This window comes from Petromyzon marinus, chromosome 12, assembly GCF_048934315.1.
Source record: "Petromyzon marinus isolate PM22_M1 ecotype Great Lakes invasive population chromosome 12, UKy_Petmar_22M1.pri1.0, whole genome shotgun sequence".
In the NCBI taxonomy this organism is placed as follows: Eukaryota; Metazoa; Chordata; class Hyperoartia; order Petromyzontiformes; family Petromyzontidae; genus Petromyzon; species Petromyzon marinus.
The window spans coordinates 807,144-823,313 of record NC_133678.1 but is presented as its reverse complement, the minus strand read 5'-3'; the positions used below and the strand labels follow the sequence as shown (position 1 = coordinate 823,313).

Sequence of the window (16,170 nt, the reverse complement as noted above, 5' to 3'; positions counted from 1 at the left end):
GTTCAACCACCACCACCACCACCACATTGCAGCTCACAACAACACACTCAGTCCCTCACTAAGTCAATCAGACACAATCAACCCCAACAGTGAACACATTTGGGAATTGGTTTTAGTGGACTGAGTGGTGAGCTATGCGGTGTTTGGTGTCTGTGAGCTATGCAGTGAGATGTGTTGGTGAGCTGTGTTGGTGAGTTCACGGCCCTCCCTGCTCATCCTCCCCTTTACCCTGCCTCTCCTGCCCCCTCCTCCCTGCTCCCTCCTCGCTCCTCCTCCCTGCTCCCTCCTCGCTCCTCCTCCCTGCTCCCTCCTCGCTCCTCCTCCCTGCTCCCCGCTTAGCTGGCGGGCTTGGTGTCGAGGCTGCCCGAGTTGACGTGGCGCTGCACTCTGCGCTGAGACGCCGGCGTCGTCTCGGGCTTCTTGAGCCGGGTGCTGGATCTCTGTGATCCACACACAAAGACAAAGATCCCCCGTGCAGCCTTGAGAAGTGCTGCTCGCGAGTGACACCTGCCAAGGCCGGAACTGCACGCAATGGGGTGGGCCAGTATCACGCCCGTCCGCCTTTGTCTCTCTAGTGGCGGTATTTACACACCACACCAGGTACTCATTTTGAGGCTGCATCCACCTAGGGGAGGCCCAGAACCGTTTAAGATAATCGTCACCAATGTTGTCCTTGAGCGGGACACTATCGCTCCCCACACACACACACGGACACACGGGCCCGCGTGACAACCCACACCTTACTCTCCACCCCTACCAAAGACAAAGAGACCCCCGTGTAGCCTCAACAGATTGTCGGGGCAAGAGCTGTTAGCGAGTAGCGAGCGTCCATGAAGGGCGGTCCACCGCTCCGTCCACCCCACACAGCGACGCTGCCTGCTGCCTGCTGCCTGCTGCCCGCTGCCCGCTGCCTGCTGCCCGCTGCCTGCTGCCTGCTGCCTGCTGCCTGCTGCCCGCTGCCCGCTGTCTGCTGCCCTCTGCCTGCTGCCCTCTGCCTGCTGCCTGCTGCCCGCTGTCTGCTGCCCTCTGCCTGCTGCCCTCTGCCTGCTGCCCTCTGCCTGCTGCCTGCTACCTGCTGCCCTCTGCCTGCTGCCCTCTGCCTGCTGCCCTCTGCCTGCTGCCTGCTGCCTGCTGCCCTCTGCCTGCTGCCCTCTGCCCGCTGCCTGCTGCCTGCTGCCTGCTGCCCTCTGCCTGCTGCCCTCTGCCTGCTGCCTGCTGCCCGCTGCCTGCTGCCCGCTGTCCGCTGCCTGCTGCCTGCTGCCTGCTGCCTGCTGCCCGCTGCCCTCTGCCTGCTGCCTGCTGCCCGCTGCCTGCTGCCCGCTGCCTGCTGCCTGCTGCCCTCTGCCTGCTGCCTGCTGCCTGCTGCCCTCTGCCCGCTGCCCGCTGCCTGCTGCCTGCTGCCTGCTGCCTGCTGCCCTCTGCCCGCTGCCCGCTGCCTGCTGCCCTCTGCCCGCTGCCTGCTGCCCGCTGCCTGCTGCCCGCTGCCCGCTGCCTGCTGCCCGCTGCCCGCTGCCTGCTGCCTGCTGCCTGCTGCCTGCTGCCCGCTGCCCTCTGCCTGCTGCCTGCTGCCCGCTGCCTGCTGCCCGCTGCCTGCTGCCTGCTGCCCTCTGCCTGCTGCCTGCTGCCTGCTGCCTGCTGCCCGCTGCCTGCTGCCTGCTGCCCTCTGCCTGCTGCCCTCTGCCTGCTGCCTGCTGCCCTCTGCCTGCTGCCCTCTGCCCACTGCCCGCTGCCTGCTGCCCTCTGCCTGCTGCCTGCTGCCCGCTGCCTGCTGCCCGCTGCCCGCTGCCTGCTTCCTGCTGCCTGCTGCCTGCTGCCCTCTGCCCGCTGCCCGCTGCCCGCTGCCTGCTGCCTGCTGCCTGCTGCCTGCTGCCCGCTGCCCGCTGCCTGCTTCCTGCTGCCTGCTGCCTGCTGCCCTCTGCCCGCTGCCCGCTGCCCGCTGCCTGCTGCCTGCTGCCTGCTGCCCGCTGCCCGCTGCCCGCTGCCTGCTGCCTGCTGCCTGCTGCCTGCTGCCCGCTGCCCGCTGCCTGCTTCCTGCTGCCTGCTGCCTGCTGCCCTCTGCCCGCTGCCCGCTGCCCGCTGCCTGCTGCCTGCTGCCTGCTGCCTGCTGCCCGCTGCCTGCTGCCTGCTGCCTGCTGCCCGCTGCCTGCTGCCCTACCTTCTCTCTGGTGCCGGCGCGAGCGAGCGCAGTGTCCACCTCCTCAGTGACCGTCTCTGCGGGGATCTGTGGCCACAGAGAGAGAGACACACCGGGCGCTCCCGTCACCATCGGCACATCACGACACCATCATCACCATCATCACCGTGACGTCACCATCGTGGTCACTACCATCGCCATTGTAAACAACAGAATCACCATCGTCACCATTGAAATCATCATCATCATCACCACCACCACCATCGCCTTCATCGCCATCATCACCATCCTTGTCATAACATGACCATCAACACTATCATAATCATCGTCATCATCATCAATATCATCAAGATCACGTCACATCACCGCCATCATCATCACCATCGTAACAAAAATATCATCATCATATCACAACATAATGATCATCATCACCATCATGGTCAATGCCATTATCATCAATATCAACATCGTCAAGTCGCTACATCATTACCGCCATCATCATCACCACCATTGTCGCATAGCAAAAGCATAACCATCATCATCATCACCACCATCATCATCATCATCACAGCATGACGTCATCATCACCACCACCATCATCATCGGCACAAATGAGTAGGCAACAACGCATTGATTACACGCTCCACCACATCCAGGATAAATATTGTAACTTAATTGATTAATCGTTAATATCGTGCGTGAACGCGTTGCAGGTGGGAGTGAACGGAATTATACCACAACCAGACGGCCACGACCACCACCACCCATATCAGACACTGTGATCAGCCGACTCCCGTCTCCTCGTGTCCCATCAACCCCGCCTGGCTGCTGGTGCGAGTGACAGAGAATGTATTTTGGAATGTGGCTTTAGGCAAACGAGACGTCTCCATCTGCACTGGTTACCCAGGCGAACGGACTGACATTCTCATTCGTATAAACCGGCCCAAAATAACAAACTAACTGACTAACGCGATGGTATGATGAGACAATGGTGTGATGAGACGGTGGTGTGATGAGACGATGGTGTGATGAGACGGTGGTGTGATGAGACGGTGGTATGATGAGACGGTGGTGTGATGAGACGGTGGTGTGATGAGACGGTGGTGTGATGAGACGGTGGTGTGATGAGACGGTGGTGTGATGAGACGGTGGTGTGATGAGACGGTGGTGTGATGAGACGGTGGTGTGATGAGACGATGGTGTGATGAGATGATGGTGTGATGAGACGATGGTGTGATGAGACGATGGTATGATGAGACGGTGGTGTGATGAGACGGTGGTGTGATGAGACGATGGTGTGATGAGACGATGGTATGATGAGACGGTGGTGTGATGAGACGATGGTATGATGAGACAATGGTGTGATGAGACGGTGGTGTGATGAGACGATGGTGTGATGAGACGGTGGTGTGATGAGACGGTGGTGTGATGAGACGATGGTGTGATGAGATGGTGGTGTGATGAGACGGTGGTGTGATGAGACGGTGGTGTGATGAGACGATGGTGTGATGAGACGATGGTGTGATGAGACGGTAGTTTGATGAGACGGTGGTGTGATGAGACGGTGGTGTGATGAGACGGTGGTGTGATGAGACGATGGTGTGATGAGACGATGGTGTGATGAGACGGTGGTGTGATGAGACGCGAACGAGAAAATGCAAACGATACAAATGAGTCGGTCGTAACGAGACACCAACACCATCGCGTGCGATGTCACTTCACAACGACAAAGATGACCCGTGTAGCCTTAACAGACCGCTGGGTCAAGTGCTGTTAGCAAGTAGCACCAACCAAAGCCGGTACGGCACACGAGGGGGTGGGTAGCCAGCGACATCCCCGGCCATCTTTGTCTATCCAGCGCTGATGTTTACACACCGCACCAGACACTCACTGACGGCTGAGTCGACCTTGGGGAGACCCAGCATCGGTACTAATTTTCGCCACCGTTGTTATTGGTCGTGAGCGAGAATTGATCTCGGGTCGCTGGGTTCGTAGCGCACTCACCACTACACTACCGCTCCCCATATCACTACGCACGCACACATAATGTAGAATAACTCACCGTCAACATTACAAGCGGTGTCAACATCACAGACATGCGAGCGACAATCCTCACCATCGTCAAAACCAACTTGCTGTACTGACATCTCGTGGCCGCCTGGCAGGGCAAAGGGCCTTCTGAGATTCACAAATCGCTACGTGATCCACTAACCCTCGCCTCCCAGAGCTCTGGCTCGCTGGCGCACGGGACAGCCGCGCCTGGCAAAACACGTTACAGTCACGTGGACCTAAGTGACCTCGCCATCACTGACACTCCATCACTATCATCACCACCATCATCAATCACTCAAGCATCACCATCAGCTTGAGGAATAGTTAAAAGCAAGCGAATATGAACATACGGAGTGAGAAACGGGCAATGTTAGAGCGACATGGCAACTGCTACTCAAAACAGAAACCCGACAACTCGAGCACTCGATGACTCACTCCAGTCACCTCCCTGTCACTCTTTTATCGCTACGACTGCCATGGTTACTGATCCTGTCTACTTCGCTCGTTGATTCCTCCACCCATGTCGAGGACTCGGTCTCTACCAGACACTGACTGTTTCATCTCATCCATCACACCGAGTTCAACCACCACCAGCACCAGCACGACCACCACACTACAGGTGACAATCTCTTCTCTTTCTCATTATTTCCTTGTACTGCTTCACTGTGGAATCCCCTCCTGCTATCACCATCACCACCACCATCGGCTCTTTCCCCCAAGCACTTACAACAAGAATAGTCTCGCTCAACTGTAATCATAGTGCTGTTTGTTGCTGGCGGCTCAACGCTCGCTGAGCCTCTTATGAGACTAACCACGACGCATCGGTGCCACTGCGTCGGCGGCGGAACACGAGCGACAAGAAGTCAACGCGTTCGTCAGCGACGCTGCGAGGCCCTCAGAGGAACCCAACCAATACATAATCGCCAACGTTTTGGGCAGTGGTCCTGTTATGAGGAGGGACCATTGCCTGCAATGTCGCCTATTGTTGTCATGTTGCTGCCTTGCCCAAGCGTGGGTGTTGAAACATCAGCAGGACTTGATGCACTTACGCAGTTTGTACTTCTAATAAACTTTATTTGTATTTATGTTAGTGACTTGCTTAACGTCTCTCGAGTTTGCACTCCCATCGTCTTGTTGTATTGTTTGTTGTTGTAACTCGCTGACACCCCCAGCCCCTACTGGACACCTGTCCAAAAACAGCTTCATAGCTCATCGGATTCGTCTAAAAAAAGAGTCTGATTGTTTTCCTTGTAAGGCCACCGTGCGACTGACGAAACGTTTCGAGTTCTATTCCTGAGATGGCTCAAGGGCCAACATTGGGAGATTCCCACAACCCTGGATAATCTATAATACAGGGTTTTTTTGGGTTAGATCGCGTAAATATTTAGTGAGTATAACACGTCGGCTTTTGCTACCAATGTCATCCATAATAAAGGGTTTGCTAGGGTTAGATCGTGTAAATAAATCGATATATTTACGCGATATTGGTCGCGAAAACCTACGTGTTATACTAACCATGGAGATTGCATGGCGATGCTGCTCTTCGTAACGACCACAGCCGAACGTTCCACGACCGAATCCATAAATGTGCGACGATCGCTGTCCAACACACTGGTGGTGCTGAAGCTATAATAATTACCGCATTAACATGTTTGTTCACGTGACAACTCTTTGTTTATATGGCTCGTGTCGGTGGAGGAGGGGTGCACGACACGCATTGACATACTACTGGACATCTGTGAAAAGGAGATCTTCATAGGTCATCGGATTCCTCCAGTATAAAGAAATATTCAGATTCTGATAGTTACCAGTGCGTGGCGCTGCGACCCAACTATTATAACATAATCGGTGGTTGGCGAACACCGACACCTGTTCAATGAATCTCTGACAGTGTCGAAGGCATTGCGAGAGACAGAGACGTCGTCTCCCAGTGCCTTCTCTCCTATTCCTGCAGCGGACCCCCCTCCCCACCCTGGGACCACCCCCTGGTACCCCCCGTCCCCGTCCCCCCGCGATGGACCCCGTCAGACGGTGTGATTATGCGCCAGGGCACACCTACCCTTGGACCGTCCCAGGATCCTGTTGAAAGGGAAAAGCCCTGGAATGAGTCGCCTGATCGTGCCAAACAGCCCCGGGACCTGCGAACGTGAAGTCAGCAGCACAAGGCCCCACGCGCTCGTAAGCGGTCTGTCCCCCACCGCACGCCGCCTCTCTGCAGGAGCACGGAGCACACAGCGTGTGTAGGTAGGCACGTAGCTAGGTAGGCGAGATACGTTAGGTGGGTAGGCAGGTAGGTACTGTAGGTAGGTTATAGAATTGCGCTCGTGTTCAGGCGATGCTGCTGATGGGTCACTGAATGTCGGAACTGGTCTCGCGTTGTGCTGCTGAGATTATACGCCTTAACGTAGGCCATGTGTGTGGCTGATGGGATGCTTATAAAAAAGCTTGAAATGTTCACGTGGAGGAACAGATACGTGAAGGAGTTGTCTTTATTACGTCTTTATATTAGTCGTGATATGCTGCATGGCGCTGGTGATTATTCTGTATTATCTATAATATAATTTTGTGCAGAACCAGGACCCACATCTAACAGTTCGCCAGCATTGGTTCAAGCAAAGCCCGACTCTGCTGATGAGACACCGAATGTCAAAACCAGTCCAGAGTTTCTGCTTGTGTTGCACCAATTCTGCTGAAAGAATGCACTGCAAGACGGACGGCCGTGTGGCTGATGGGATGTGAGAAACATACTTTTGCACGTCGAGGGACAGACATGTCAAGGTATATTGCCTGCTCAGTCAGAGTGAAGGTACATCACAAATAGGCGAAGTGTACTCATGTCAACATGTAACGCGATGCAGAAGACTCCGCTCGCTCTGCAAGAGAGGACGACTCAGAGGCGCCAGGAGGAGGAACCGCAGATGAGCCGGGTAGCAGCAGCAGCAGTCGTGACAGAATGAACCGGCACTAACAACAATTGCCCAAGCTCAGCGGTCCTCTACGTATGAAGATGTGATCGGCCGATTCATAAATCTTCAATTGAACCCTACGCCTTACGTTGGGTCCTACGCTCACAGTCCAGTAAGCATACCAACGTTGAGGCAACGTTGGCATGTGGTTTGGAATCGTTGAGCCAACGTTGAGCAAATGTGCCGCGTTTATTGGGAGAGTCGATTATTTGACGACGAGGCACGTAGTAGTGGCATGGTTAATACCACGCTCCGGCAGTATTGACCGGGGCGGCCTGCCGGACTCGAACCCGCGAACCTCTGCAACGAGCGCGGCGCGCGTTGTCACCGCCGGGCGCGCCACCTCCACAAACATAAACGAGGAGGCGGCGGTGGAGGCGCGCGAGGCGCGGGGCGTCCGAGACAGACCACGCGATGAACACGGCACGCGCGCAGGCGACGATTGTAACTCCACTGCTGGATGAGGGGCCTCCCCACGCGCACCGCGTGGGTTGTGGGTGGTGGGGCGGTTACTTGACCATACTTCACCGCAAATAGTGAGTTGGTTAAGACAGGGAGCATAGACGCGGGAGCATAGAAGTACTGCACAATGAAAGAACGTATCAGGCTGCACTGCTCTCTGGAACCCGCCACGTAGCCCCCAGTCCACCAGGATGCAAGCTCGCACGGAGAGAGAAACACCACGCATCTGGGTGGACACTGAGCGAGAACACCACCCCAAGGGGTGACGCGCTTTACATCCGGTGTTTTAGAAGGACGCTGATAATATGATGAAATACAAATGTATATAGCAACAACGATAATGATGTTGATGCACTACGTAACGCGTTAAGGGACATAAATGCCCCCCGTGACAGTAAGGCGCAAGAGCCACGCTCAGTGTCGCTCCAAAGCCAGGCGAGAGAGGTGGGGCCTCTAAGGAAGAGGAGGCGCCTGTAAGATGGAGGTGGGACCCTTAAGTGTCGCTTAGAAGCCGGTGTGGACTGAACTCTGCTGCTACTGCTGCTGCTGTGAATTCGCAGCAGCAGCAGCAGCAGGGGCATGACGATGATTTTGCTGATGGCCGCGTCCCATCAGGCCGAGTCGCGGGTAGCGGCGTTGCTGCGTTGAACGAGGGTGACGCACAGTTTGTGACACCAGACCTGGAGCGCTGACTGAGGAATATGGCTCTGGTTCTGTGGTGAAGGTGGCGAAGCCATTAGCGAGAGGGGGGGGGGGGTGGCAAGAGGAAAAACAAAGACGGACGTGATGGGGCGGATGACATTGAGTCAATGTATACAAAACTATGGGTGTTGAGGCTGCTATGGGCGTTGAGGCTGCTATGGGTTTTGAGGCTGATATGGGTGTTGAGGATGCTATGGGTGTTGAGGCTGCTATGGCTGTTGAGGCTGCTATGGGTGTTGAGGATGCTATGGGTGTTGAGGATGCTATGGGTGTTGAGGCTGCTATGGGTGTTGAAGATGCTATGGGTGTTGAGGCTGCTATGGGTGTTGAGGCTGATATGGGTGTTGAGGATGCTATGGGTGTTGAGGATGCTATGGGTGTTGAGGTTGCTATGGGTGTTGAGGCTGCTATGGGTGTTGAGGCTGCTATGGGTGTTGAGGCTGATATGGGTGTTGAGGATGCTATGGGTGTTGAGGCTGGGATGGGTGGTGAGGCAGCTATGAGTGTTGAGGTTGCTATGGGTGTTGAGGATGCTATGGGTGTTGAGGCTGGAATAGGTGGTGAGGCAGCTATGGGTGTTGAGGCTGCTATGGGTGTTGAGGCTGCTATGGGTGTTGAGGCTGCTATGGGTGTTGAGGCAGCTATGGGTGTTGAGGCTGGGATGGGTTGTGAGGCTGCTATGGGTGTTGAGGTTGCTATGGGTGTTGAGGCTGCTATGGGTGTTGAGGTTGCTATGGGTGTTGAGGCTGCTATGGGTGTTGACGTTGCTATGGGTGTTGAGGCAGCTATGGGTGTTGAGGCTGGGATGGGTGGTGAGGCAGCTATGGGTGTTGAGGCTGCTATGGGTGTTGACGTTGCTATGGGTGTTGAGGCTGCTATGGGTGTTGACGTTGCTATGGGTGTTGAGGCTGCTATGGGTGTTGAGGCAGCTATGGATGTTGAGGTTGCTATGGCTGTTGAGGCTGCTATGGGTGTTGAGGCTGCTATGGGTGTTGAGGTTGCTATGGGTGTTGAGGCTGCTATGGGTGTTGACGTTGCTATGGCTGTTGAGGCTACTATGGGTGTTGAGGCTGCTATGGGTGTTGACGTTGCTATGGGTGTTGAGGCAGCTATGGGTGTTGAGGCTGGGATGGGTGGTGAGGCAGCTATGGGTGTTGAGGCTGCTATGGGTGTTGACGTTGCTATGGGTGTTGAGGCTGCTATGGGTGTTGACGTTGCTATGGGTGTTGAGGCTGCTATGGGTGTTGAGGCAGCTATGGGTGTTGAGGTTGCTATGGCTGTTGAGGCTGCTATGGGTGGTGAGGCAGCTATGGGTGTCGAGGTTGCTATGGGTGTTGAGGCGGCTGTTGTCAGGAATCTCCCCCATCCTGACCTCCTCCACCTCCTCCTGCCGCTCCTCCTCCTCCCCAGGGCCATCTCCCCGCGCTCCGCACGCACACGTGCGCTCCTGCTCCTCCTGCTCCTCCTGCTGCTCCTCATGCTCCTCATGCTGCTGCTGCCACGTGCCACGGGGCCGACCCCCGTAACCTGCCGGGGCCCCCCAGGGCCCCCCACTCTCGTCGTCAGCATCCACGGACGACGACAACGAGGAGTAGAGCGGCGGCGGCTGCGGCTGCCCCCACGTGGACGCCGCCGCCGGCCCCGCGTGGCCATCGCCAGCTGCCGCTGCTCCGCTGCCGCCCTCGACCAAGTAGAAGCCCCCGGCGGCGGCCCCCTCCTCCCCGCGGGGGTCCCCGTCGGAGCCCCCCGCGATCGCGTCCACATCCACGACGCGCACGCTCGGCAGCCCCTGCACAACGTAGGCCCCGCGAGGAGGGCCGTGGGACGGGCCCCCCGCCGCGGGCCCCCCGTGGCCGTCTCCGCCGCGTGGGTCAATGAGAAGGAAGGTGCGGAACTGGGGGTCCCCGCGCGGTGCTAGGGGGCCGCCCCCCACCGCGCGCGCCGTCTTCGTCTTCTTCGTCTCTCCATCTTCGTCGTCGTCGTCCGCCGCGGCCGCCGCCCTCGCCGGCTCCGTCGGGTTCATCACCTGACCCCGCACAGATGGAATCGCTGTCAGAGACACGGCGGCGTTGTTCTCGCGAGCACGAGCCCTCTTGCTGTCTGCGGCGCCGCCCCCCGGGAGATAGCAGACGCGGCGAGAGGGGGGGGGGCAAGGGGGGGGGGGGTGCCGCAGGGTCGAGACGCCACCGACGAGGGCAGTGCGACGGTGGCGATGGTGGCGGGGCGGCCTCGCTAGGGGTCGGTGGGGTCAGACAGGCGCGGTGGGCTTGGGAGATTCTTTAGTTCGTCGTCTTAGGCGTTGTGCTGTTTGTTGTCTTAGCTTCTAATCGCTTTGCGTTGGGAGGCTGTGGGACTGCCATCAGGAATCCGTGGTCCGTGCTGTTGGAGACCCGAGGCTCTTATCGCCCACCGCTCCGTGTGTCCCCACGCCCGCGCAAGGCACCACGAAGTGTTGCGTCAATCTTCGTCTCCAGAGCGGCCCGTTTGGGGCTTGCAGAGTCGCGGAGACACGCGGCCCGTGGTGGTGGTGGTGGTGGTCTGAGTGTTTGTTTCTCGGGGGTGTCACGGTAGCACGAGTGGAGTCTTTTTTCCAACTGCGAGACGAACGAGGCGAGGTGACGATGCGAGCGTGCGACCGCTGTCTTAGGATCGGCAGCAGGCTGGCGAGCGGCATTAACACCACCGCCATAATTTATCCACTGCTGGATGAAGGCATCAGTCACCATCTCAAGCCGTCACAATCTCTCTGCACAGTCCATCGCTCTCGCGGAACTTGAACCAAGTTAGTCGCTCCGTCTCACGCACGCTGTACATACACACGGATACAGATCCCCCGTAGAGTCTCCTGCTCCTCCTCCACGCGCATACCATGGGTGCGGTGATCCACCAACCCTCACTACTGCCCCCACCGTGACGGAATACACGCCTCGTTGGCTCGAGTGTGCGAGGCTGTCCCTCCGGTCATGTACACGGATCCCCATCGCTCAAGTGTGGATGACCTCACGTGACGTCCAGAATAAACGCCTCGTCCGAGACCCAAACATTTCCGCACCTACTCCTGGCTTTGACATTCCTCCACCTCCTCGAAGCCACCGGGTGGAGCCATCAACCGAATGTGCACATCGCCACCAGACAGATGCGCACATCTTCTTCAATGTCAAATTAAAGACGCGTGCCACAGTAGTGCGGGTGTGGCCATGCAACCTCAACTGCGGACAATACAGAGAACCCAGTGTCGCCTGCGTTCCTTCACCAGACGAGGAGGCACAAGGGCATGACACGAACTCTCTCTCTCTCTGCTGAAGCCGCCCTCGTCATGGCGAGCAGCCGCAGAGACCTCGACATTGGCACCACGTGGCTGCTGCCATCGCAGAATCGAATTGAGTGAAGCGTCACAATTCACCGTCACGATTCTATTTGAGGCAGAGTCAAATGCCAAAATGATTTCCTGCTGAATTAAGCACTGAAGCTGCGGTCAGTTATGGAAATTCCACATTCCGATGACAGGCAAACCGAGTGGGTTGGCGGGAGGGCGGGGGAGCATGGGGCGAGTTTATTCAGAGGACGACAACTGGCTGACTGTACCCGTTGTGTGGACTCAAGAAAGAGCGAGGGATGATGGAAGAACCGCAGCCGAGAGGTGCAAGTTGCCGTGAAGAATTCCCTTGCCGGAATGTTTCCATCACTTCCCAAGGGGAGTTTAGAGAGACCCATGGAACTGCGCCCTCCCCCCATAAGGGCAGTCGACACATCACGGCTGTCTCTGATTACACCACCAACCTTGAATAGCCATGAAACGACAATGGAGACGTCCTATCAAGAACTTGGCCACATTTTATGCTCGTAGAACTGACAAGAAGGTCCTGTGACTAGAGCAGTTCAAAGCCAGGGTGAAGACTGAACCTGACACCTGACCTGGTGCCATCTGCAGGCGCAGTGTGATGCCAAGTTTAATGTGGCCATCTCCTCCTGGGGCTGTGCTCAGTGCATGGTCTCTCAATCTCTCAAACTTTCCATCGGCTTCCTAACCATCGCAAAACTACCTGGATGCACCCGAGGTCAACACATTGGCACTCGATAGATGATGAAATTACACGACAGAAGATCCCTGGGTTTGATCTTCCACGAAGCTCACGGCCCACGCTAAATCGCATCCACTGCACAAACCATGGCAGTAGACGCGGATAGCTGATGATGCACACGTGGAGAATTAGAATATCCGCAATGTGCGACTGTGACCACCCAGAGCAGACCGTGCAACACGTAACGACGCGATGCCCCGCTCCGCGAGTACGAAGGAGACAGCACAGCCGTGATGCACTAACTCCGCTGCTCCTCACGCGGCTATCCGGCTTGGCCGCCTGAATGTGACATTACAGTTGTGGCTCTGCATCGACATCAGCCATCGACATTAGCCATCGACATCAGCGATACGAAAGACGAAGCTTACACGACAAAGTGATTTCAAAGACATGTACATCAACGCGAGTGGCGAGAGAGCGATCGGTGACACTGACCATTGTCTCGTAAGGTCAAAGATCGACTTTCACATCAACACGCCGAAGTGTAAGGTTGTGCCACGTCTGCCGAAGAAACTCAACGTAAGCAAGCTGAAGGTTCCAAAGGTCCGACTCTCACTCCCCAACAGAATCTTGAGCAATCTTTAAGAAACCGAGATCGCGAAAGCAAAGACCTTAGGATAACGTTGGAATACTTTCAAGGACGCTGTCTGCAATGTCTCATCAATTGCCTCGGCGTTTGAAGTACAAGACACGAGGACTTGGTTTGATGAGGACAACTCGCTGATCAACGAGCTCCTGGGCGCAAGATCTTCAGCTCACAACACCCTAGGGCAGGGCCATCAGATCGATAGTTGGAAATTGGCGCATCAAACAATACGCTCCACCATCCAGAAGAGAAAAAAAGTCTTAAAGAAGATTTGAAAATAAACGGTGGCACAAGAAAGCAGCACGAATACAGAATTACCCAGGTCCACGCCGATATTTAAACAATGTTATCATGCACTTGAGGAAGGCTATGTCCCAGATACTCGTACAGAGACCCCTCTTGAAAGTGGAGATGGCGAATGCCTGATGACTTAGAGTCGGGAACTCCTTGAGAGGTGGAGAGATGACACTACTTTGCAGGTTTTACTGAATCAGCTTGGTACAGTCTCAGATCGAGCACGAGATAACGGCCCCAGCGTGAGATGCCGCATGACCTTGATAGTGAGCCTGGACTTGATGACCTCAAGCAAGCGATCCAAACACTGGAATCCCGTAAAGCCCGAGGAGTAGACGGTATTCCTGCTGACTTCCCCCTCCCCTCGTACTCTCCCCCACACACCCCTCATCTTCCACGACCCTCCTTACCGCACCTCTCTGCACCAATCTGTACGAGGCTAGCATGGTGAAGTATGGTCAAATGCCCCCCCCCACCTCCCCGATGACCAACACGGCTTGGGAGAGCCTTCAGGTCAGCAGCAGCAGTGGATCGCCACAGAGCTGCGAGTGCTGCCATCGTCACCACCCTGCCACGAGCTACCATCGTCACCACCCTGCCACGAGCTACCCTTGTCACCACCCCCCACGAGCTACCATCGTCACTACCCTGCCACGAGCTACCATCGTCACTACCCTGCCACGAGCTACCATCGTCACCACCCCCCACGAGCTACCATCGTCACCACCCTGCCACGAGCTACCCTTGTCACCACCCCCCACGAGCTACCATCGTCACTACCCCACCACGAGCTACCATCGTCACTACCCCACCACGAGCTACCATCATCACCACACCACCACGAGCTACCATCGTCACCACCCTGCCACAGGCTACCATCGTCACTACCCTGCCACGAGCTACCATCGTCACCACCCCACCACGAGCTACCATCGTCACCACCCTGCCACGAGCTACCATCGTCACTACCCTGCCACGAGCTACCATCGTCACCACCCCACAACGAGCTACCATCGTCACTACCCTGCAACGAGCTACCATCGTCACCACCCCGCCACGAGCTACCATCGTCACTACCCCGCCACGAGCTACCATCGTCACCACCCCGCCACGAGCTACCATCGTCACTACCATCGTCACCACTCCGCCACGAGCTACCATCGTCACCACCCCACCACGAGCTACCATCGTCACCACCCCGCCACGAGCTACCATCGTCACTACCATCGTCACCACCCCGCCACGAGCTACCATCGTCACCACCCCACCACGAGCTACCATCGTCACCACCCCGCCACGAGCTACCATCGTCACTACTATCGTCACCACCCCGCCACGAGCTACCATCATCACTACCCCACCACGAGCTACCATCGTCACTACCCTGCCACGAGCTACCATCGTCACCTCCCTGCCACGAGCTACCATCGTCACCACCCCACCACGAGCTACCATCGTCACCACCCTGCCACAGGCTACCATCGTCACCACCCCACCACGAGCTACCATCGTCACCTCCCTGCCACGAGTTACCATCGTCACCACCCCACCACGAGCTACCATCGTCACCACCCCGCCACGAGCTACCATCGTCACCACCCCGCCACGAGCTACCATCATCACTACCATCGTCACCACCCCGCCACGAGCTACCATCATCACTACCCCACCACGAGCTACCATTGTCACTACCATCGTCACTACCCCGCCACGAGCTACCATCATCACCACCCCGCCACGAGCTACCATCATCACTACCCCACCACGAGCTACCATCGTCACTACCCCACCACGAGCTACCATCGTCACCACCCCACCACGAGCTACCATCGTCACTACCCCACCACGAGCTACCATCATCACCACCCCGCCACGAGCTACCATCATCACTACCCCACCACGAGCTACCATCATCACTACCCCGCCACGAGCTACCATCGTCACTACCATCGTCACCACACCGCCACGAGCCCTGCAGCCTGCGTCTCCTCGCTTTACCCGCCCCCGTCACGTGTCCCGCTCACCTGGTCGACGGCGAGAAGTCCCACGCGGGTCCCCGCCTCGTCCTCGCCCACCTCCTCGGGGAAATCTTCGCTCTCCGCTCCCAGCCCCCCCTCCAGCCCCCCCTCGAGCTCCCCGCCACCCTCCTCCTCCTCGTCCTCCTCGTCCTCCCGACGCCCCCCTCTCGCGTCGTGGGCTCCGTTCCTGCGGCCCCCCCTCGCGCCCCTCCCCCTGTCTCGCTCCTTGTTCCGCTCGCGGCCTCCCCGATCCCGGCCCCGCGAGCGATCCTTCGCCTGGGTGGCGAACTCGTCCCGGAGGTCCGAGGCGTCTGCGTGGGGTGGACGGCACGGCGGGATAATTGGGGTCACACAAACACCCACCATGGTTACTGTTCCACGTTCACGTCACTCTATCACTACGACTACTCTCACTACCATGGTTACTGTTCCACGTTCACGTCACTCTATCACTACGACTACTCCCACTACCATAGTTACTGTTCCACGTTCACGTCACTCCTCTATCACTACGACTACTCTCACTACCATAGTTACTGTTCCACGTTCACGTCACTCTATCACTACGACTACTCTCACTACCATGGTTACTGTTCCACGTTCACGTCACTCTATCACTACGACTACTCCCACTACCATAGTTACTGTTCCACGTTCACGTCACTCCTCTATCACTACGACTACTCCCACTACCATAGTTACTGTTCCACGTTCACGTCACTCTATCACTACGACTACTCTCACTATCATAGTTACTGTTCCACGTTCACGTCACTGCTCTATCACTACGACTACTCCCACTACCATAGTTACTGTTCCACGTTCACGTCACTCCTCTATCACTACGACTACTCCCACTACCATAGTTACTGTT

The 16,170-nt window shown here is 56.9% G+C and overlaps 1 protein-coding gene across 1 annotated transcript; it reads right to left on the bottom strand.

The window, feature by feature from the left end:
• Nucleotides 1-335: 335 nt before the first annotated feature.
• Nucleotides 336-15,752, bottom strand: LOC142924358 (uncharacterized). Its single transcript, XM_076066697.1, has 4 exons — nucleotides 15,303-15,752; nucleotides 9,404-10,342; nucleotides 2,156-2,221; nucleotides 336-440 (listed from the first exon to the last, which is right to left on the bottom strand). Exons 1-4 carry the CDS (start codon nucleotides 15,660-15,662, stop codon nucleotides 336-338), a joined length of 1,470 nt encoding a protein of 489 aa, XP_075922812.1. The 5' UTR covers nucleotides 15,663-15,752.
• Nucleotides 15,753-16,170: the final 418 nt, after the last annotated feature.

Excerpts from the sequence above, each read along its gene's own strand:
- LOC142924358 (XM_076066697.1), bottom strand. The coding sequence starts at position 15,662 with ATGGTGGGTGTTTGTGTGACCCCAATTATCCCGCCGTGCCGTCCACCC. Across the intron at positions 10,343-15,302 it reads GACTTCTCGCCGTCGACCAG|GTGATGAACCCGACGGAGCC; the intron begins GTGAGCGGGACA and ends GTGCGGGGTCAG. Across the intron at positions 441-2,155 it reads GCGCCGGCACCAGAGAGAAG|AGATCCAGCACCCGGCTCAA; the intron begins GTAGGGCAGCAG and ends TGTGGATCACAG.